The sequence below is a fragment of the Corvus moneduloides genome, chromosome 1, assembly GCF_009650955.1.
Source record: "Corvus moneduloides isolate bCorMon1 chromosome 1, bCorMon1.pri, whole genome shotgun sequence".
NCBI classification, from domain to species: domain Eukaryota; kingdom Metazoa; phylum Chordata; class Aves; order Passeriformes; family Corvidae; genus Corvus; species Corvus moneduloides.
Window position 1 is genome coordinate 75,003,420 of NC_045476.1, and position 23,567 is coordinate 75,026,986.

Genomic DNA, 23,567 nt, shown 5'->3' on the forward strand with positions numbered 1-23,567 from the left:
AGAACAGGATTAAAAAAAAAAAAAAAAAACCAACCTCTAAATACAACAAATTCCCGGAGAGAGAACAGACACCTGGGCTTGGACCAGCCGGGGCCGCCCCTGCAGGCTCCCCGGACCGGCGAGGAGGGAAAGGAGGCAGTGAGGCAAGGGGCAGGAAAGGGGAAAAAAAGGACAAGAAAAAAGCCAACAGAACCTTTTTCCTGCTCGCCGGAACACAAAGGAAACCCAGAGAGCAGCACAGCGCTCCCGGTGCGCTCCCTGCCCTCAGCCGCTGGGCCCGGCCCTTCGCCCGCCCCGCGCTCGGTGCGCCGGCCCCGCCCGGCCCCGGCCCGCGGTAAAGGCGCAGCGTCCCGGGGCAGTGAGCGGGCGGCGAAGGAATGAAGCGGCTTCAAAACGTCAGCCCGGGACAGAATGCTGGCTCAGCATAAATCAGAAAGCAATCACAGGGAACTGTGCTCAAGGCCCTGACATACAGAGATCTAATACAGCAGACCAGATCAGGACCGAGCCATTTATTTTATTACATTGTGCCTTGCAGGTTCTTGGTCCTTCCTGCCCTGTCTATCCTCAGCCTTTCTTTTCACGGCCTGAGCTTTTCACAGCCCTACACAAACAATAGAAGGTAAGTTACCAGAGCCTGATCCCCACACTGCTGTGACTTGTGTCAAATTATATCTGGAGTGATTTGCTAATCCAAGTCCATGCAATAATCTAATCTGTGGGGAGAAGCACTCAACACTGCTGTGCTGAGTGGCCACAGTGGTACAAGCACTGTCAGCTTTTCCCAGCAGCTTTTTGACCTACTGAAGCCTGCACACATGTACTGAGCAACTGATGATACAGGGAAAAGTCTGACACATTCAGGCTGTTAAAAGGCACAAGATATATACTCTAAGTCCCAAGAAAATGCTCCAATTAAATTCAGTTTTTAAGCAAGAGTATATTTAGCCCAGCTAAAGGTTACTGCTATGCAGTGTGAACTTCATATCTGAAGAATGTTTTAATGAACAAAAAGAAAAATATTTATGTTGGTGGATCATATTCAGATTATAAGAAAGGATTTGGAGGAGTACCCAAAGGTTGAGAGGTCTATCTCAGTTAAGCACAAAAAGGATGGACATTTACCCGGACCTTCTGAGCTGCAGGATTCAATTTCTGCTGTGAAAAGCTCTCAAAACGCTTGGTCTGTCTTTGTTCAGTTCGGTCAGGCTGAAAAGTACTGCTTGGCCTTGCATGCAGAAAATCTGACACTTTTATAATATCCATTGAGATTTCTTACAACATCAACACTGGAGCACAGGCTAAAAGTTTTCTTTCAAATATCATATGAATAAACCATAAACCATGTGATTCATTAATTATGACTCTTTAGAAAGTAAACAGGAACAGAAGGTCTGCTAACCTGGTTTTACAGCATACCTGAAAAATAACATAGAACAGAAGAAAAAACTGGAGATCTTATGGTAGCACCAAAGAGTATTTCACAGTATTTTCATTTGAAGGGTCATTAACCCTTTAAAAAGAGATGCCAGTATGTACTAGAAGTATGTAGAGCATAGAGCTCAAAAGAGCTGAATGTGCCATACCAGATGAAAGGTGAATACAGAGTTCCTTTCAAACAAAAACCCAAGCTTGCCTCTAGTCTCTTATATTAAGATACAGGATTAAAAAATGTAAACTAAGAGTTGGGGAGAATTACCAAAATTGAAGATGAAACATCCAAGTTGGGTAGGTGTATGTATGTATTAAAAGAGAAGGGGGGCGGGAAATGAAAAAAGGGCAAAAAGAGAATGAAAATAAAATAAAAAAGAAATAGTAACTAAAAAGTCCCGAAGCAGTTCTTGACACTGAGAAAAAATCTGTTTCTAAAACACTGGCCATACCCTTTCTTTAGAAGAGAGAAAGAACCCAAACTAAGGCTACCAAACAGCACCAATTAAAAAAAAAAAAAAAAAAATCACTTTTAGCTTCCTAGAAACCATGTACTTTCCTCTGAGCTTATCCACAGTAACCTGTGCCTCTGACATCTTCAGATTGCTTCACTACACCTGACTTAACTAAAACTGAACATGAAAACTATATGCAACTTAGAGAAGCCAGACACCCAGCCCTCTCTTTGCCTTACCTTCAACATCAGTCCATAGCATTCCAACAATCTGGGCCTTTCCCCAAAAGCCCAATCTACTGCTAATATCAGTTTGAAGCTTGGATCCACAATGTTAAAGCAAGCAAGAAATCTCATCTTAGCTCCATCAGATTGCAATCTATAAACCAAGCCACAACCTCAGGAACAAAGCCAATCAGAAAGATAGGGGCTGAAAAGGAGACTTGAGCATTTCTTATTGAAAACAACAACAAACATGCTGTAGGAAATCAAGGAAACCCACAAGCAGACACACCTTCAGGAACAGTGGCAAAAACCTGTCTTTCTGTAAGACAACTAACTACAAGTTGAATGCACTAATGCCAGTTATCCCTAAACAAAAAAACCAAAAAAACCCACCCAACCAACCAAAAAATCCCCAAACCCCTACCCAAACCAAAAAATCCAAAACTATCTGCCAAACTTATCTCAAACACTATTTTGACTCTACCAAAGAACATGTGTAAGAATTGCCATGAAATAAAAACAAGTCGATGGATGCTCTACTGATTTGACGTGGAGACTACTCAATTGTCATTTATCACTGTTGATTTCCCCTTTTATAATTACAATTCTTAAACATAATCAATCTCTACACAAAGAAACCAAACAAAAGGCAGCTGCAAAAAGTATTTTACTGCTTTAGCACTTCAGACTTCATCAAGCATCTGTGTCAGCTCAATTCCCCCAAAGACCAGCTGACACCACCTGACTTGAACCTCCCCATGCTCATGCTGAAGAGTATTATGGAAGTAGCATTTCCACTCAATCCAGTTATGCCTGATTGCTTTGCAAGTACAAAAAGCAAGATGAGGTTGCTAACTGCAAAAATCACCTCAGCAGAGGAGTTACAAAACAAATACAAGCTGAGCCTGCAGTCTCCCCTGCAATAGCCAGGAGAAAAGAGCTGACATTGAAGATGGCAAGGCACATCCACAAAGCATTTTACCAAAGGTTAACATTGCAACTCACACTGACTTCAATGATTGTAGAGTGAAAACAATGGGAAAATTTGAGAATGTGTTATGATCTTTGAATGCTTTGCATCAAACACATATTTATAATGAAACAGAATTATGGACACAACTCAAGGACATAACCAAACCATAACATAAACAAACCACAGGCCTAAATCAATCCCTAGTCTGGATATATTTATAAGTTAAATATGTGCTTAAGCATTACTCAGAACTGGGATGTTGACTGGGTATCAGCAGGAACTCACAACATTATCTGGTTGAAAAAATTATTATCAAAAGCTGGATTTTATTGCAGTACATCAGAGAATCATGATAGCTGTATACCTGTTGCATCAAAACCTAATCTTTTAATGACACAGAATTTTAATTATGTGATATTCACTAGGGATACACATACTTCACAGTAAATTATCACCATATATATGTTATTTTACCTGGAACTTTATTTTTTGCCAAATGTGAGGCCCAATAAATTGTTTTAAGAAGCGTTCATCTTCACTCCAGAACAGTCGGATGTCAGGGATATCGTACAGGATCATGGCCAGCCTCTCCAAACCCAAGCCAAACGCCCAGCCAATTTTATCCTGAGCACCAGCTGCAATACACAAACAAACAAGATAAAAATTCAAGAGTTCACAACATGGAAAATTACTGATAAAATGTTCACCTATTTATTAAGAAGAAAAAAAGAAAAAGGTGAAATGGCAAACCAGAAAATCTTCCAAGTAACTGCCAAATGAAAGATCTAAGGGTTACAGGACAGATCCTACTTAAATCAAAAACTGCAGCAAGACTGAGCAAGCACATCATTGAGTCCAGGAACCAAAAGTGGCAATAAAACAAAGCCACTGTCTTGACAATTTGTGTCCAAAGGTTCAGATGGGCTTGAGAAATGCTGCATAATGCTATACATCATTACCCTTTACTGTGCTTAGAGCTGAGCACTTCCTCACTTGGCTCAGCTGTGTTTTGTAAGACATGTAAACATGAATTCCCTGTTCAGAGTATTTTCCTTGGTCTGACAGACCAAGCCAAGCCTATAGAGCATTAACATCATTACCAACATTTCAAGGGACCATAATTGCCTCTTTTGAGGCTTCTGGAAGAAACAGAGCAATAGGATGTGAGGCACCGTTGCATTAGCATCACACCTCCAACCAGGGAACTCCTGAGCTGCTGCTCCTGGGAAAAGCCACTGCTCTCACATAAATAAGGCTCTTCTATGCAGCACTAAATAAAAAAATACAAGAATACTTAATAAAGAAAATCTGTACAGATATTAATGATGTAACATTTCTGTCAGGAAAGTAAATATTCATACCTTCCTTCATTTACAGGGCAGGAGCACTGATTCATTAAACAGGGATTTTTTCAACACAAGACACTAAGTCTATGTTTAGCCATCATCCTACTGATTTTGAAATAAGCTTAGAGCCCAGAAGCCCTGGCAAAGGCTCAGAGCTTTTAAAAACTTAAACAAATGCCTAAACAAACACACATGCTGAAAGGATGCATGCATGTGTGACAGACTTGAGTCCACACCATCAGCACTTGCAGTGTGCTCCTGAGTCACACAACATCACTGCACATCTCACAGCTATGCACCAGAGCCACAGCAGCTCCACCAGTATTAATTTAAACTAATTTTTTGTAAACTTTGAACTCAGTAGCTTCCTCACCATCATGCAGAAGGCTAGAAGCAGAAGTCTACTTTCTGACCCTTTTGTCCCTGATATCAGAAAGGAAACAACTCCCGTTATTTGGGCACTGATAACATCCTGAGTTATCCTGTTGTGTTCAATGCTGAGATTAAACAGGCCTGAGTTCTGTTCAAATAGAGGGAGGCATACCAAGCTTGGGAAAAGGGACACAGTCATCACTTCAATTCCATTAATTCATTTGAACCTGTCTATTTTTCTGGAATAACAGGTCCTCAGCAGAACGTCTCTGTGTCTCACTTGCTGCATCAGCAGTACTACATTACCACAGGAGTTAGCTCATAAGAGTACTTCATAGAGGAGTTAGGATATTCTGCCTGTCCCTTCTCGTGTGCTCAAATGCAAGATTTTGCACTTTCTGACATTTGAAAGCAGACAGTTTGTCAACTGAACTGTGGAAGTCCTATGAAATAGAGGACTGGGTGTGAACTCCAAAGGTACCTCATGGCAGAGCTGCTCAAAACAGTGTTTAGGCCAACCAACAGACTGTGAGCTAACCCAAGTCTGGAAACCTGCAAGCCACGCTACATTACATGAAGAACTGCACAACTTGCTACTGTTGATTTTTAGAGAAAGCAGAGTGACTACAAAGAAGGTACTGAAATTTGTGTTTGGGTGAGATTTTGAGCTCTGACTTTAAGCATGAACCATATACTGTTTCTCTTCCAAGCTGAAAGTACTATTTCTCTCCATACACCAGTATATTAAAGTAATTACATTTGTATGGCTATGAAGAAGGGAAGACAATTCATTGCAATTGTGTTGCTTCTTTAACCTTCCAGCTTGCCTTTCCTAGATCAGCAACTCCTGCCTCAGTGACAGAACTCTTACTTATTTCAGAAGTGCCAGATTTTCACATACATATGGGCATTTCTGTAGACCAACCTCCAGAGGTAAAGTAAAGCACCAGGAGCAATATCCATGAGGGTTCTGAATGGCCAATGCTTAATCTTGACAGAGTCATTAAACCTGAAACCTAAAGATGCCAGGTTAAGCATTAGTGTTAATTAATTCACAGATGCTTAGTAAAGTATACATGATGGGGGTGATGATCCTCCTTCCCCATATTAGTGATGATTACTGGTAGATCAGACAGGAAAAAAGAAAGACATGACAGAAGATAAGAACAGGTGTATATTCTGATTAGTAGAGCTTTACGTTTAGGACTTGGGCTTTTTAAATATTTTGATGTGAGAATGGTTTTAATTGTAACCTTTTTTCCCTCACACTTAATACCTTTTTTTTTGCTATGAACTTTAATTCTGCAATGAATGTCTTGATTTTATATCAGCAACTTCTTTTCTGTTCTGCTTCTCTTGCTTGGTTTTTTGGGGTGTTTTTTAGAAGAACTGGGACACATCACAGTTTTTTTCATTTCGTAGCAGACGAAGAGATTCTGCTATCTGTGTAGCAGCTCAGAGCATTGTCATCTGAGCTATGATTAAACACATATTCACCGAATTGTCTTTTGGATCACCCTTGTACAATTATCAGCCTTCAAACCACAAACTTCTCAAATGTCCACAATGAAAGCTGTATCAGTGAAGAATTACCTCTACTCAGACAAAATAATTGAAAGAAAAAGGAAAATTCAGATTATTAAAATTCCTCCTCATATGAGCACTAGGAAATCTCTGCACTCTAAATCTTAGTTATTTTGTCTCTGACTTCTCCAACTTTCTGTTTGTAAAGCTCAAAGTCAATGCAGCATTGACTTAAAGCATTTGAACAGCTACCTTGGGGGACTCAGTAAGATAAATGCATGCTTCTAAACATATTTCTTACTGGAAATGATCACTGACTTAGAAATTAAATGTGCCAGTAATCATCCTGTTGAGTGAGAGAGCAACCCATAGCTTTCTGAACACAAACACATGTTTAAATGCACCAAATTTTGGCAACTATTGTGGAAAGAAGTCAAGTGAATGTGAGTCAACAAGACAGAAAGAGTGAACACAGAATAGCTTAAAATGCGGCAAAAAGCAGGTTGAGGTTCTGATGAGACCTGGCCAAAGCAGCAGATTCCAGGGACCTGGTGGGGCAATCATAGCATCACTGCTTGAAATAACATAGCCCAACAGATAAAGCTTTCCTGACATACGAGCTTTCCCCAACTGGCCATCAAAAGATTTGTACACTGCCAGGCTCCTGCTGCCTCACATGAAAAATCTGACTTCCCACCAGAAGAAAATTGCTGAAAGCTTTGCTTGTCAGGTAGCCAAAGATGGAGGAGGAAAGGATAAAACAGCTTGAGTGGCTTCCCACACTGGGGGCTAGGACAGCCCAAATCTGATGTCAGCAGGTTGCATCACTGCAGCTATGTCTTACAGAGAAGCTCAAGAGTCCTTATCTTCCTTCACAGTTGTTATCTATTTCTCCTGGACTTAAGCTTCAAGCCCAGGTGAATCAGTTTACATGTAATGTAGACCAATCAAGTCATTCTCCAAAAAGCAATGTTAAATGAAAGTTAGATTTGCTCAGTCAGGATGGGAATCTTCCTAATTATTCACTAAGACATAAATAATGACCTGAGAGAATTCATGGATTATATTGCCCTGAATCCTCAGAGACACCCACAGATAGAAATACCCACCCTCTCAAGGAGTGTGAGGCAAGACATTCTGCTCTGTACAACAATTTAAAGACACATTTTGCAACATAGTATTAGTAACAGGTTGACAAACCTTTTTGGTTTACATTCCAGTCATTTTTGTATCGATACCAGCTTTTGTTTAAAAATTTTTGCTACTTCTCTAAAACTGCCAATAAAGAAATCTTTCTTTCAATAGAGCCTAAACTGGGTCTTCAAATTGTTATACTCAGCAGTTACTGAGAAGTGAAAGAAATTAAATTTTGATCTTGGATTGAAGCAAAATCATGAATACACAACACCCTGCATATAAGGTGTTCTTCACCAAATGCAGAAAAATTAATGCACCCAAAGTATGAGTAGCTGAAATCTGGGATGAGTTTCAGAAGCAAAGACCTGAATTTGATCTCCTTCTTTCAGTCCAAACGATGACTGTTAATGGACCAAATTCTGGAACTAAAATGGTGGGAAGAGGGGTAAACAGATGCTCAAGGACACAAGGATTACACATCATGTTTTACAAAACAAATCAGCTTCAGTAGCAAACTGTATAGAAAGTAAGTTATAGACATAATGAACATGTGACTTGACACAAAACATCACAAGTTCTGGAAACAAATGCCTAGGCCCACATTTGAGTTGTATGTGATTAAAGGAGAGCTTATGAATCAGGAATTTGAAAAACAGGCTGCAAAATAAATATTTACTTATTTCTAGAGACTAGGAATGCATATTCTACATGACTGACACAGCAATGAGGCAAACATGTTTACTTGTGTTAAAAGTAAGCTATTTTAAATTGTTTCCTTATTATTTCCATAAATTATTTCAGATAAAACTCTCTTATGTTGGGAGTCAAAAGTTTTACATGGAAAAAAAGTAATACTAGGGTATCAGTCTAACAGAGAAGAGCTACTGAAAGTGCAAGGTCATGTGGCTGGGATGTTAAGCAGCTGAGGCTAAAAAGTTTACCAAAGTTTTCTCTGAACTCCTCTCCAGTGAAAGCAAAAATCTAAACCACCACATTGTTCTCCTGTAACTCCGTTAAATTGATGCATTCAGGCTCCTGTGTGCAATTCAGTTTAAATTGCATCCTAAAATGAGGACTTGGCTTTCAGACCATGCATGCCAAGAAAGCCACTCCTCAAGAACTCAAGAAAAGAAGTAAACATTCAATTATGCCTATTCTACGCAAAGAGAATTTATCTTTCTAAATCTCATGTGGGGAGTAATTTTCTAACAATAATATTCACTTTGAGACCACAGCTGTGTCTCCTGGGTCAGACTGATCTGTTCTGTTCTCTCCATTTGAAAACTAAGAACTTTAAAGGCTTTGAGAAAGTTGTAATAATTATGTTTATTTTTGTTCTATAACCAAAAGATCTATGTATATACTAAAAGAACAGCCTGTTTAAAAAATCTACCCAGGGAAGCCATCCAGATTGTACTTTCTTCTAATATGTAGTTAACATTTATTCTACCATTTTACCAATATTACAGCAGGTTAAGTAGCTGGGAGGAAAACATTTCTGAAAGGGAGAAATGGATGACCTGAGCAGAAGACGACAGGAAAACTAGATTAGCAAGAAAAGGAAAGAGTGAACCAAACCAACAACAAGGAGGAGCTTTCCCTATTTTTTTCCCACCTCAAACTGATACTTTTAGCTTCCAATTTTTTTATCTTTCTGCTTCTGAAGTTATGAATTTCTCAGTCCTCCTTCTTTGCTCCTTTCCATCTTCCTACTTTTGCCCGAGTTCATCTCTCCCATTCCTGCAAGCCCTCCCAAGCATTCCCAACAAAATCAAGGACAAATCCACCATTAAACAGAATCTTACTTAAACCCTAGGATATTTTTTCAGAGTTCATAACCATACCCTGCAATAGCATTCAACCTTTCAAATTATGTAAGATAAAGTATCCACTTAAGTCCCAAGAGCAATACAAGACATTAGTCATTAACTATAAATACTTTTATGGTGTATGGTTTTCCTTTCTCTGTATTTCAGCCTGCATAGCTGAACAAATGGCTTGCTTAGTTTTTGAGATTTTTTTTCCTTATCCCTGTCTCAAGGCTGAACATTTCCCATGGATGACAGTGCAATTTGCTGTCCTAATTTATGTCAGAGAGCAAAAAAAAGACCGATTTGGTCTTTTTCCCTTGGCTCTGCCTGCAGGCTACAGTATTGCTCTTTTTGTTCTTTGTATGTAAAAGCAAACTCCAATTCCTTTCTTTATGTTTCGTTCATTCAGGCAAAGTTGGATTTTGAGGGTTTGGGCCTTTTAATATCTTCTAATATCTTTAAATCTCCCTAGACACTGGGCCACGTAGATTTGAAAAAATAAATGCTATAAAGAAATACACAAGAGGTTCCCACTTGAGAGAAAGACCAAGCCTACAACACAGTTCAGAAATGAAATTATGAATCTCATTTTTTCAGGGTATAAGTACAGCTGGACAAACTCCCTTCACATATATTCATTGCGTCCAGATGCAATTTTCTTGGCAAAATTTCACCAAAGTTGACTGCTTAGTGTCTTACAAAGTGGCCTTTTCTTACAGAACAACAGACAGAGCAAGGAACAAGAACATAAACATCATCACAATGTGGGATAATCTTCAAGAGATTAAGACATCCTCAAAAGATGCCGAAGTAGCAGTTTATCTATCATAGCACAGGACACTGTTCAGCATGTTTGATATTCCTGTTGAAGAATCAGAACAGCCAGCACACCTGTATGTATATAAAAAGGTTAAAAAATGTGTTCAGCTGATAGCAGCACACTCCCATGATTACTCTGAAAGCTTGACACTGCACAATAAATTCAACTTCCACAGACAGGGACTGATACCATATTTTGTTTTCCTACAGCACGTACCATAAAGAAGCCTTGAGCTTATGACTGGGGTTCCTTGGTTTTACAATATGTAAAAATAATAGACAGGTAAGGTTTATGATTTAGCTCCTCTGCCACAAACTCATTCTTGGGAAGAAAGACATGAAAAGCCTTATGATCACTTAGGCATCACTTGCCTTATAACTGGAGTTGGGGTAATAGCCCTTTCTTTCCTAGAATGATTTATGTAAGACACATAATAAATGTAAAACATTGAATTTCAAAATCTTTGTCAATAGTTCTTTAGAATTCTAATGGTAAAGCTACAAGAAGATTTCATACTGAAGTGCAGCATTTGTAATCCAATGAACTCCAATGAATTCCACTACATGTGTTTCATAACAGCTCTGACAAGGTTCTGGGTACATACAATTTATTTATTTTTTTAAAAACACAACATAAAGAGTCTGGGTGTACTTAAATGCATTGTCACATAGCACAGCATGGAAACATTTTGTTCAGAAGCACTGCTCCCAGTTTTCCTTTCATCTTACTAGAGAACTACTCCATCAGCTCTGTGCTACAACAGCTTGAAGGAAATTTCTTGCTTTTGCTCACAAAGGGCTCTTCAGAATGACTGGCTTCCCAACCCATCTCTACTCATTGATCCCCCATCTGAAAAAAATTCAACCATTGCATGTTCCTGAACAAAATATTTTCTGTCAGTAGGTCTCATGCTATTAAAGACATAGATATGATTTAAACATGTAATTCCAGACACTAGCAAACAGATTTGAAGACTCTCACAAAGGGCCCTCTTGCATTTCTCTCCATACTGCTCCTGAGTCCAGTGTTTCCAGCTGGCATTTGTCAAACCTGGACACCTGCAAATATCTTTATCTGCACCTATAACAAAGCCATGGATGCTTAACTAGTCTTCTGGTACATTTTTGTACACAGGCATGCATAAAAGGGAAAGTATGTAGCTGTAGCACAGACAGACACCTCAGGAAACTCAGTTCTGTGCCTAAGGGAAAGACATAGTGAGCCTGGTCTTCCTCCTGGGCCTAAAATCTCCTGTCTCCTCTCTCATCTTCATGTTCCCAGGAACACTCGGAGCAAAACCTGAACTTACAAATTAGTTTCTTTAGCTTGTAATGCACTGCTTGACTTGTGTGAAGCAACAACCCTTTGAAATGTATCACCAGGACTTGAGCTGCATCTAACCCTACACCTGCCCAGTGGCTCTGTGGAATGGCACTGCCATGTCCAGAGCTCTTCTGGGGCAGGAACTGAAGGGTTTCACTCGAGGCAAAAGAGTTCTTCCTCCTACTCGGTTTATGTTTTGAAGTCGTACCTGATATTTACAACTTGATGGCTATTAATATATTCTCTTGGGATTTGGGGAGACTTCCAAGCAGATGCAGAGGTATCTGCAAGAAGATGCTAAGAGGCAGCATAATTCTGGGGAATACTGTTGGCTACTTCACCATGACACATTGCAAAGTATCTGGTCTAAACCAGATCCTTCAGTTCTACTGTAAATAGGGAGAGAATACCACAAATAATTATTCACTCTATCATAAGAAATGTAGAGATAAACACTTAACTTTTAGGCATGTAAATCAGATCGGATTAATTTGACCCTATATATCCATTTCAGCTTCAAGTTTTACCATGAAACACGCATCGCTGTATAATTACAAGGAAAAGAACAAAAATCTTTCATCTTGGAGCAATCATGTCATGTTAATATCTCTTTTAGATTTCTCTCTCAGATTTCTTTTAATTAGTTTCCTCATTTCTAGCAACTTCCCTCATGATTTCGGTACTCATACAACACAGATGCAATGGAAATTATGTTTCAAGTACTCTTCTGTCCTTATTTCCCTCTTCCTGCACCACACAAATTGCCTATAGCCACTTAAAAAAAAAAAAATTATATGTAATTTATTTCAAGTCATTCATCAGTAGTACTACAGGACCACAGCCAGACCTCCATGCTTTTCTTGCATATGACTAGAACATTTAAGATAGTGATTATTTTTTAAATTAAGCCACCATCTCCATATGAAGGAGCTGACAAAAAATGTTGAAGATGAAGTAATTGTTCCTTAAAGCTTAAAGTAACTCTTTTTCATTTACTTTCTGATTTGTACAAAATTCATGAGTCCTGGCAGCAGTACTTTTTTTCTCTGAAGTACAATGATTTCTTTAAAAAGTGACATAAATTACATTAAAATTTGGCATAAAGTGCTTGAAGGAGCTTCACACAATATAATATTACCAGCTATTGGAGTTGAAAGAAATGAAACATTGTGAAGTCCCATCTAAACTATAGAAGAAGAGCTTAGGAGAAGACACAAGAAAAGGTTTTGTTTGAAGTCCTTGAAATAACTCATGAAAGCACATTAGCTGTATATTTTGCAGAGGCTTCTTGCTTACTCTTGCCATGCAGTTGACAAGGCATGTACAAGAAGATGGAAACATACACAAGCAAGTGAGGGATGGGTTGCAGGATGGCCCTGCAACTACTCTCTGCCTAGGTGTTATGTACTCTACAGAACAGTTTACACCATTACACAGGGGCCAACAGCACAAAACATAACAGCTTTATTGACCTCCAAATGAGGAAAGATTTTTCCTTAAGAAAGATTCAAAAAACGCAAAAAATGCCACATAAAGCTCTTCTACAGCTATTTGAAAAACACCCCATCTTTCTCCCACTATGTTCATATAAAGTCTCAATTTCTGCGGCAGTCCAGATGGCTCCAGACACCCTGACCACTCATGAAACACAGATAGCACAGTGGCGGTCAGAGTCCCAAGTTTAAGCACCCCACTTCGAAGTTATGGTGAGAACCCCTAATCCCCTTGTTCTTTCATTTGCATGTTTCCTCCCAATTGGTTAATGTTCTACCCTCCCTATTTGACGTATGAGGCTATGTTTATGCATTTCCTTTCGTTAACATGTATAAGTTCTAGAAAGTTCTTGGTTTCTCGACACCCTATTGGTTCCTTCCCTAAGTCCCTCCTATGCAGTGTCCTTATTGGTCCCTTCACTGTCAACCCCGCCTACTTACCCTCATATCATTGCTTAAGAGCCCTCTCCCCGCCTATCTTGTACCCAGTATAAGATCCCTGCACCCGACTGTTAGAGTGGGGATACTGCAACACGTGTATCAGACAACGAGGCCCATGGAAAAGAAGTATGTGTGGACCAATTCTTGATAGGTGTTTCAGAGATGTTTATTTCTCCAGCCACATGGCCGGGATCTGCCGAGGAACTGCTGCAATCACGGGACCCGAGGGTCCTTGCCTGCGCAGGGGAACACAAACCAACCAATGGGGAACGAGGCTGACCAGGGGCAGGGAAACCCCATGTCTCCCCCCCCAGGGCCCCTCTCCCAGGACTACATGGCAGGAGGAGGAGCCGCAACACCCTCCTACCGATTTGGCTCTTCGTCCCTGTCATTTCAGTGGAATAAACCTGCGTGGAAGACATACGGAGAGTCCCCTCTCTTTCTTCTTTGCCTGTGTGCCTGCTTAACAGCGACAGGAAGATACAGCCCCTTTTGGGTGAGGAGCTCTACCCCTTTTTATTGTGTGTTGGGCACTCAGTGCTGCCTTCCAGTGGGGTTTCAGCGTTGACCTCCAGGCTTCTTTGTGTCGGCACGCAAGGGGTAAAACCCCCTTCTGCCAGCTCGTGGCTGATAAACCCCTCAAATTTTATCTAATATTTTGTATATGTAATAGAGGTATGTACACACAGAATTACTCTACAATACTTGTAATTATATTACACTGATGACTCATAAGAATGTGATGATATACAACAGAATACTTCCATTTTTCAGTTTTCAATTTAAAACATCCAGAAAATGGCCCACAAAAGTGAGCCTTAACACAACACTTGGTGTTTCAATGAAACATTCAGATATTCTGAAAAAGTAGAATTAAGGTTGCCTGAGGAACACTAAAATGCTCTCAGCAATACATTACGATGCCGTCTACAGTGAGACAAGCAAGTATCAATCTTTCCATGAGAGTTTGCTCTGTTCAGCACAGAGAAGAGACAATGGTTAATGGTCCCTGCTTGCATTCCTTGCATTGCTGAACATGTACCCCAAGTGCTTCTTGCACTGAGCAATATTCAAGCTGAGCTCTGAAGACACATTCTTTCTTTTATGAGCTTCCCAATGAAGCATTCAGTTCCACAATATTTAAATGTTTGCAAAATATTAGACTTATTTTTTTTCTTCTTCTGCATGTCTTTGTGATTTGGGCAAGTATTAGTGCCTCCTGTATTGAAGCTGGAACTTGGGCACTTTAAGATCAAAAGCATCTATTAATTTTGCTCTGAATTTGACATACCTGGGGCCTAGTATTTCAGAGCACCAAGTAGGTCATGGGGTTTAATGTGTTCAAAGTACAGCTCCCTATTACTATAGCTGCAGCTGTGAGTGCTTGACAGTTCGGCAAATCAGACTCCATGGTCTCAAGTCAGGCACTGGGACAACAAAAAGCACACAGTTAGTGGGCATATGTGAAAAATTTAAGTTCAAAGATGTTGCTACACTCAACTGGGAACTTTTTTCCTCAGGAAGGAAGAGATGGCAGAGCAGCATTCAAGGGCACAGAGTGTTCTTTCCTGCTGTCATTAAAGGCACCCATTTCATGCCTTCCAACTACTGCCTTAGTGAGGCAGATGCTTGTAAGAGCAGTATCCTCCACAAAGTAGTTCAAATTCATCCACAGATGAATGATTATCCTGGAAACTGAATCAGATGTGGTCCTTCACAGGAGAAGAAGCAAACTCAGCAATGTCCTTTGCTTCCTAAACACTCCTAACCTCCCCTCATCCTGTTCCGCCCAGGATGATGGCTTTCCAAACATGAAGGTTTCTCTCTCTGTCTCACTGGGACACAGCATGAAAGTTTCAAGGGAGCAAGCCTCCTGTGTCCTGGGGAAGTGCTGATGGATGCCTACAGCCCTAGACTGAACTGCGGAGAGCCTGACTCAGCCATGTCCACCTCACGGTGAACACTGGAGGAGTCCAGCTGACAGCAAGTCATGGAACCAGAGTCACGAGAGACCACACTGCAAGTTTGAGAGGAAACTAGAGTTAAATCCCTGGGGATGAATGTGTCTGAACTCTCCACCCCAGTAGTGCTCTGCTTCACTCACAGGCCCAGCCTCTGAGAAACACAGTACTATTTACTGAACACAGACACACACTTCTTGTATGTCTTTTTACCTCCCCCCAAAACAACAGTCTCCTTCAATGAGCACACTAACCTGCAAATAAGATGGGCCAAAGATACAATTAGACTTCACTAGAAGTTAACTCAAAACTGCAGCAGTACATAATCTGAAGCCCACTGAAGTCAACAGAAAAAAAACGAACATGGAGAGCTCAGTGCAGTTCCTTCCTCACCAACTATCACCTCGTTCCATGCACAGAGCAGGGGCATGGAAGACAGACCACTGTCTCGGCACGGATAGAGAGATGTGCCCAAGTGTGTTTTCTGTCTGTGTCAGTATCACAGCAAATCAGTGGGAAAGATCCTACCTTCACCCAGTGAGTTTTGTGTCTTCCTTATGGACTGTATGAAAGTAAATACTCTGATAAGCATAGAACGTAAATGAAAGGATACTGCTTTGATTAGATGGTATTTTAATTCACTGCTAAAATATTTAAATGAATTATCAGAGAAGACTATTTATCTACTTTTCTTTCTGGAATATAAGAAGGATAATTTCTCTTGCTCATTTGAAGAACTGCAGTTTAAGTCCCCTTATTAAAGAGATTCCTTTCTCTAAAAAAGTTGCTAGTTCTCTAGATAATATTCCTTTTTCACAGTTGGTAATTAGTCTCTTGTTATGCACTGAATTTAATTTTGTAAAGGTAGTGCCACTGACACCTAAAGAAATGAATGATAAAGGAAATGTTAGACCCCCCCCTAATTCTATAATTCCTATGTAATGACAATTAATGAAATAGTATTTTCCACTGGAATTTTTTTTAAGCACTAGATAAAGGGGATGCTGTGCTATTAAAATTAATTGTTATTACCAAATTCTGTCTTTTATAGCTATCAGAAATATAATTAAAATAATCTTTCTACAAAATAAACATACAGATAGCTTTTAATTATATCTTTTTTCTTTACAGCTTGAAAATTGACAGAAATTGCTATAGAAACTCATAACTGGTCTGGTAATTTTTGCCCTGCATTCATGTAGAGAAGTCCATCTTGAATATCACTTGTCAATAGAGGAGAATCTGAAATAAATTAACATTTAGTCTTACAGGACAGATACTAATTGGGTTGTTATTTTGTCACTGTGTAAATTTTCAGTGACCTTTCCAAAAAAGAAAGAACAAGTCAATAGAAACTGTTTCTTCTTGACTTTCTCCACCCCCATTTTAATTTGTATTTTTTTTAAACAGCCATCTGGAGTTTCTTCATCCCTTTCCAGAAACATACAGTGTCTTTTTCTTAGTATATTTTTTCAGGTAAAAAGAATACACAAGGCAGGTTTTTTTTGTTTTTTTTTTTTTTATTTTGCATTTTACTTTAATGGCGCTTTTCTAAGTTTTTTTTTATCGCAACTACCATATTCCATATTTACAGCAAATATCATCAAATTTTCTAGCACAAAGCAGCCTTAGATCTCGCTTCCCTCCTAACTTTCTCCCTCACTCAGGAAATGGAAAAAGAAAAAGCAACAAAACAAAAACACAGAGGGGTCACCTTTCAACAGCTGATGCACATTTGTACATCTTGTAAGGAAGTATCTGAACAGATAATCAGTTTATCTACATATACCCACTGAAACTTACTGAATAACAGCATTTCTAAATAGAAGTTATATCAGCATAGCTGTGGATAAAGGCTGAATGAGCTCAAATCCTATTACTCGCTCTGTACTCTAGCACCATGGGCTCTGAACCCTTCCCTATGCTGGGCAAGGGATCTTGCTAATATTAAAGGCAATGGAAACCCACAGGTGTTTTAGAAAGTGGCACGACCAGCTCTGGGAATCCTCTGCCTCTCTCCTGAAAGCCAAATTGAACGCACGCGCACGCAGCAAGGGAAGCAAACAGGAGGAATTAAAAGTCTGAGCACAGTTCCAGAGCCATGACCTCACCAGGATTACAGACATGACAGGACAGCTCACTTCACTGCAGTGATAGATGGGTACAGGCTCTGCTGGGAGCAATTTAAAACGTGACTGAACAAAGCCCAGGCAAACTGTTCTGTCTGGATTTGTGCTGAGCAGGGGGCTGGACCACAGAGCTTAAGAGATCCCCTCAGACATACATGGTTCTGTGAGGATGGTTTTGTGTGTGTGTGCTCATAATTCTTATTAGAAAAATCATGCTCTATCTTTGCTAAGGAGGAATTTTCAGCTAAGAGAAAGCCCAAAGTAGTAACCTTAATAGAAAACTTCATACACAGAAATTACACATGATTCTAGTGGGCTACAAAATAAAAGGACCCTGGAAGATTGTATCATAATATTGCCAAAAAAAAAAGAAAAAAGGAGGCAAAATATGGCAGGGTGATTTTCTTTCTCGCCAGATTACATTTTAAACTAACACACCCTGAGGTCATTTACATGCAAACCTTATGCAGTGAATGGTTAAGCATGTTATTTGGGTTTTTTATATGGCAACATCCTTTAAGCAGCATCTTTGGCTTACCTTCCTCATGAAAGCACAATCAGAAGAACTTCTATAAATGTCACTTGTTATTTATGGAGCACTTCATCATTTCAAGGCAAAGTGGACAAACAAGTTAATATTTAACACAGCTCTTGGGATTATGGCATCATTTCACAGATGAGAAAGAGAAGTGCTGCAAAATCTCCTTTAAGACAAGCTGTCTGATTTTGGGTGCCCATTCCTGGGCTTCTGGGGATTGTGAAACCTAACAAGTTCCGGCCATCCATTTAGCCAAACGGTCTAATAATTGATTACACATTTAAAGACCTCTTTGTCTTAGAGTTAGAACCCACTAATCAACAGGGTTTTTTTCTTTAAATGAAAACAAAATTCCACACACGGCCTCACACACTCCTTTATTGCAGAATATTGCAGTGGGATCCTTACAGTCAACAAGATTTTAGGGGTTCCCAAAAGTTACTAAAGATACCATATGTCCAATTACACAAGACACTGAATTTTGCAAAGGATCAGCTAACATGGTAAACTGCTGAGTTTCACATCCTATAAAATCTACGCAGTTCCTGAAAACAATGTTAAACAGTATGTTTTGCCTTATTTTCTTAGATCTTTAGAAAAAATTATTTGGATTTTGCTTTAATATTTTGGAAAGCAGAAACCTGTGCCAAGAATACAATACTTTCTATCATAATCCTGATATAATTCACTCAAATCAAGTAGATCCTGATGAAAACAAACAAAAATTTAATTGAAATTAAAGATAGAAATAATAGGAATTATCAAATCAACACACAGGTATGTAAAACCATTTAGACCAAAGGGGATTTCATGCTGCAACTCCTCCATTACTAGTAAGGGATTGGAAAATTGATAATGCAAAGCAGAAAACTCCCCTGGAAGGCAACCTCACCATCTGGCTTATCTCAAACCCAAAGGGAATTAAACAATAAAAGATAATAATTTTCCAGCAGTGATGGAGCAGTGCAGAGTGGAGGACAAGAACCACGCACAGCTGAGAGACTAATGTTTATGAAGCATTTTTGTAGCACAGTTCTTTACGTCTTCTTGCAAACATCAAGCCTTAGGGAAGTGCTACAATTAACCTTGTCTTATAAATGATGAAATTTGAAGTATACTAGTCATTTTCTCAAAGAAACCAAGTGACCAATTAACTAAGTGAACAACACAGTTCCAAATTACTCATTTCTAGAATTGATGTCAGAATCATAAAAATACACTTCAGCAGAAGTTTTTGTACTCTGCCCCAACTTCGTGAAGCTTCTGAACTTCCAAGTGTATTAAATTCCACGTGGTGATGCTGTGTTAACAGAATCTTAATTATACAGTTTTAAATCACTTCATCTAATCAATAACCTACTAATACCATTTTCGAGGAATTTGTTCTGACAAACTGAAAACAAGCAAGAATCCAGGTTTGCATTTAAAATTCTTAAATAGTCCATTTTATCAGAAGAGACTTTACACTTCCTTATAGATCTCACGATTACATATATATTGAAAAGCTACATTTAATAAAATATATGATTTCAAGTGTGCAGTATACTGTCTGTGTGGGACAACAAGCATCATCAGGTTTTGCCTTATCAGCAAACTGCTAAGCATTCCTGGCTAGAAAAAAATATATGGAATATTTGGTTACCACATTTCTGTGCTGTAGGTTTTCCCCTTGTGTTTCTCTGATACAAATACTACTAGCCATGAGACAGAAGAGTGAGATGGAGCACTCCTCAGCTAGAGCATAGAACTTGATATCCTTCTTTTCATGATCTCTTTTTCATTAACATACTTTTAAAATATGCATACCTCCAAGAATGCAAACCACAAAATCCTGTAAAATTCTTATAGTTGCACAGACATGGTTTAGGATTAAATTATTATAAACACAACAGAATGATCACAATTTCATTTTGCTTGTCAGTGTCCAAGATGTATTGCACACAAGTTGCATGTAATTATAAGAGGTTTTTAGCTTCTAAGCACTGCCTTCATCATGACTGCCTGATTTTCTGAACAATTTAAAATGTCATCAGCCTTTAGAATACAATCAGATTAATCAAAGTGTCCTTGGATAATTATCACATGAAGTTTGCATATATGTTAGCATAAGCTTTCTTTCTACAAAATATATGTAATTCCCCCAAGTCAGGTAAGATGGGATAGGCTCTAAGGCATAGTGATCCTTAGATGAATATAAATCCTTCCTACGTTTTGTTGTCAGAATAGAAACATAACCTCTTCTGCCAAACTCCAAGAAAGAATCACCACTAGCAGCAGATTTCAGTATGTATTCATTTTGACTTCTTAAAAATCAAATTAAATAAATAGAGCTTGCCTATGCAGAAATGCATTCAGCTGTTAAAACTAGTATGTGTTTTTCATAGGTAAAAAAAAAGCTATAGAAAAGTATAAATCCTAATTTTGGAATTAAACAAATCCTCTACATATCTATGCAACCTAGAATCAAAATAAATAAGCTTATGGATTCATGTAAAGGTAAAGAAGCTCTACTCTGAAACAGGCTTCCAATTTATGTGCAGTCAATTGGCCAGAAGTGGAACATGTATGAAGGGCAGAACAAAAGATCCCCAAACCACAAGAGCACAAGACAGAAAGCAGAAGGAGAGGTAAAAAGGGGAAAAAACACCACCCCACATTTGCACAGACTGGACTGCATAACAAGCTCAGCTGGTGTGAATTAGTATAAAAGCTCCTCCAACATCAGTGAAGCTGTGCCAATTCAGACCAGATGAGATCTAAGCTGTCACTAGCCAAATGGCAAAAGAAAAAAAAAGAAAACCAGCCCAGTTCTTATTTATTTCAAAACATACTATTGGCTTCACTGCTACTGCTCCTAGTTTCCTGCAGCATAAGTAGGAGAAGAATCAGAAATAATATGTTTCCACAGTTCTGCATATACACATCTACTGACTGCACAACCAGTTAAGCTATCCAACATCATCCTGTAACAACACTTCAGATGAAATTCACCTTATTTCAGATTCACAAAGAAAGTCAGGACTGACAAAGAGCTGTAATTTTTGTTAGAAGCCCTATGAATATCTTTAGAAAATTTCACCCTTAAAGAAATCAAAAAAATTCAAAGGTTGTAAACACATAGAGTAAACCAATAAGAGCAAAACCAGACCAGCACCAACACCTTCCCCAGCATGAGGAGATGAAAGAAACTTTGGACCAGCATCTGCACTTTGTCCTTCTCCAGCTCTCAACAGAGTCCAGCCATGATTCGGTTCTGCACAGCTGACATGAACCTAATCACAGCACAGAAAGGAAGCTAACTCAGTAAAATCACTGGTCACAATGTTCATGGCTTGTTCGAGCTTTAGTCAAAATTTACAGTACATTCAGACAATCCTTTCACATGATCAAAGTTGCCATTTCCTCTCCCTGCCTTGCTGATAGAGACTGCAAGGTTGTCTCTGTGGTGCACAATGGCTAAAGGCACCTTGGCCACCTCCTGAACAACCTAATTCAGCTTCCTAGTCAGGTCAACAGGAAGCTCCAGAAAGAACAGTTTATCCCACTTCTTTCTTGCTGAGGTACACTAGTCAGCTCTGCTGCAGCTAGTCTGGGGCCAACACATACTGAGGATTTACTCATCTGCCAAGACTGCAGAACACACCTGCCTCTTCCAGTGACCCAAAACCTGGCGTGCTATTCCCCAGTCTTCAGCTCCTACCACTAATCTCAAGATAAACTAATCACTACGTCAGCTTTATTGAACCAGCTTAAACTGGCAAACCTGCCAGCTATTATCACAGAATCACAATTGTGTACTGATCCTCACAAATTTCTGACCTCAAAATTCACAGTCACACAGACATGTATGATAGGAAAACTGCGGTGTCTGCCTTTATCAATCTCTCCTCCGTTTGAATCCACATAGTTAAAGTAAGAAAAGAAGGTGAATTTGCACAACTACACTTCTAGCAATGCACACAAATAGTTATGAAGATGTACTGTTGTCTGCCCTTAAATTGCTCTGCATTCTGTGATCATGAAGACCGCCAGAAAAACCAAAGGACTACCAGAGTGAAATGTAGACACAAACCTTCATGTAAAACATCTCCTGCTCCTCGCAGCCACCACTGGAAAGAACAGATATTTTCACCTGCATTGTAAAGTTACTCTGGCTTGCCCATATGTGACAAAAAAGAACACAGTACTGAGAGGTGATTATAGGAAAAAAAGTATTACGTTGCAGGAAGACTGCTGATAATATCAACTTTGATACTCTTTGCCTGAGCCAAGAAACATACTCTTGGGTCCTCAGTATCACTATGGGGCTCTTCTACGTATTTGCCATGGTTGATACACTTGCTTTAACACCTCTATAAATTTGATTCAATAATAAAAAGTAAGACAAGTGTAAATCATCAATAAAGATTTAAAAGTATCCCAAAAGCTTACACTAGTGTCTTAAGGTAGCATAAGTGTAGGTTTCACTGGTGAAATAAAGGCCATCACTCACGTTGTTAAATGGTGCTTGTCAAAAAAAAGCCAGGTCTGATTATTTCAACAATAGCAGCCAAATCCATCTGGTGCTCAGTGACCATCCAGAAATCACTTACAAGCTTCAGAGGACTGAGTTACTATTGCACATCCTCCAGATATATACACAAAATCATTACTAATCAATTTTTATTTTGCAAGAAATTTTCTTTGGCCTTCTAACCTTAAAGCTCAGCTGAGTGACAACAAGGGTTTGTTGATGAATTCAGAGTAAAATGGTGCTAGAGGGTACTTCTGAAGTCAACAGGAAACACTCTGCACCCACAGCTATATTGGTTCTAATTTTGTGAGATTTGATTTTACTGTTCAATAAAGTGTCTTCCACCAGATGTGTTTTGGGGGAGCACAGACACAACAAAAAGCAGCTGCACATCATAGCAGCTCTGATTTCATAAGCCTGGTGGTTTCAAAATTCAGCAAATGTTTACTTTTGGACATTAGTTCAGCTTCAGTCCTGCAACTAGAAGTGCCCCGCAACTGGGCATCATTGAAACTGAGAAAGGTATAACTGCAGAGACCTTGCAGAAGTAGGACCATAGTGATTTACAGTTATCACACTCAACAGCAGAGCTGATCACAGTGGAACATACAAATATCAAAGCACCAAAGGAAAGAATTCTCTGAAGAACCTCTTGAGATCATCTAGTTCAATGGCCCTTGTTCAAGCTTGGCCACCTAGACCTGCCTGCCCAGAACTGGGTCCAACTGGGTTTTGAGTATCTTTACGGGTATCTTTATGAGAGACCTCAATAGCAGTCAAAAGCAAAAGCATTACTCTACACAACTCTCAACTGCTCTTCCATGTCAGCACAGAGACAAAAATATTTTTAATCCATCCTTCCTCACAAAATAGGCACAAACTAAAGTTTCAAAAGAATAAACAACATCAGTTTTGGATGGGGGAGATGGAGAAAAAAACATGAGCAAACCTGCAGATAACCTAAGTTCACAGATTTATAAGAGACCATGCTAAATGTGTGTTGATTATTTGCTTAATACATCTGGAATGCATTTCCTCATTTATGCAAGAGGATGGTATTGGGTTTTTTCCACACA

General features: G+C 39.2%; 1 protein-coding gene across 5 annotated transcripts in view; it reads right to left on the bottom strand.

Moving 5' to 3' along the window:
- Window positions 1-23,567, bottom strand: part of FARS2 (phenylalanyl-tRNA synthetase 2, mitochondrial) — a 232,529-nt gene that overhangs the window by 92,180 nt on the left and 116,782 nt on the right. For all 5 annotated transcript variants that reach the window (XM_032116265.1, XM_032116256.1, XM_032116240.1 and 2 more), the window contains one exon: window positions 3,558-3,718. In XM_032116265.1, the coding sequence (XP_031972156.1) occupies window positions 3,558-3,718 (161 nt within the window). The remainder of the gene's footprint in view (window positions 1-3,557; window positions 3,719-23,567) is intronic.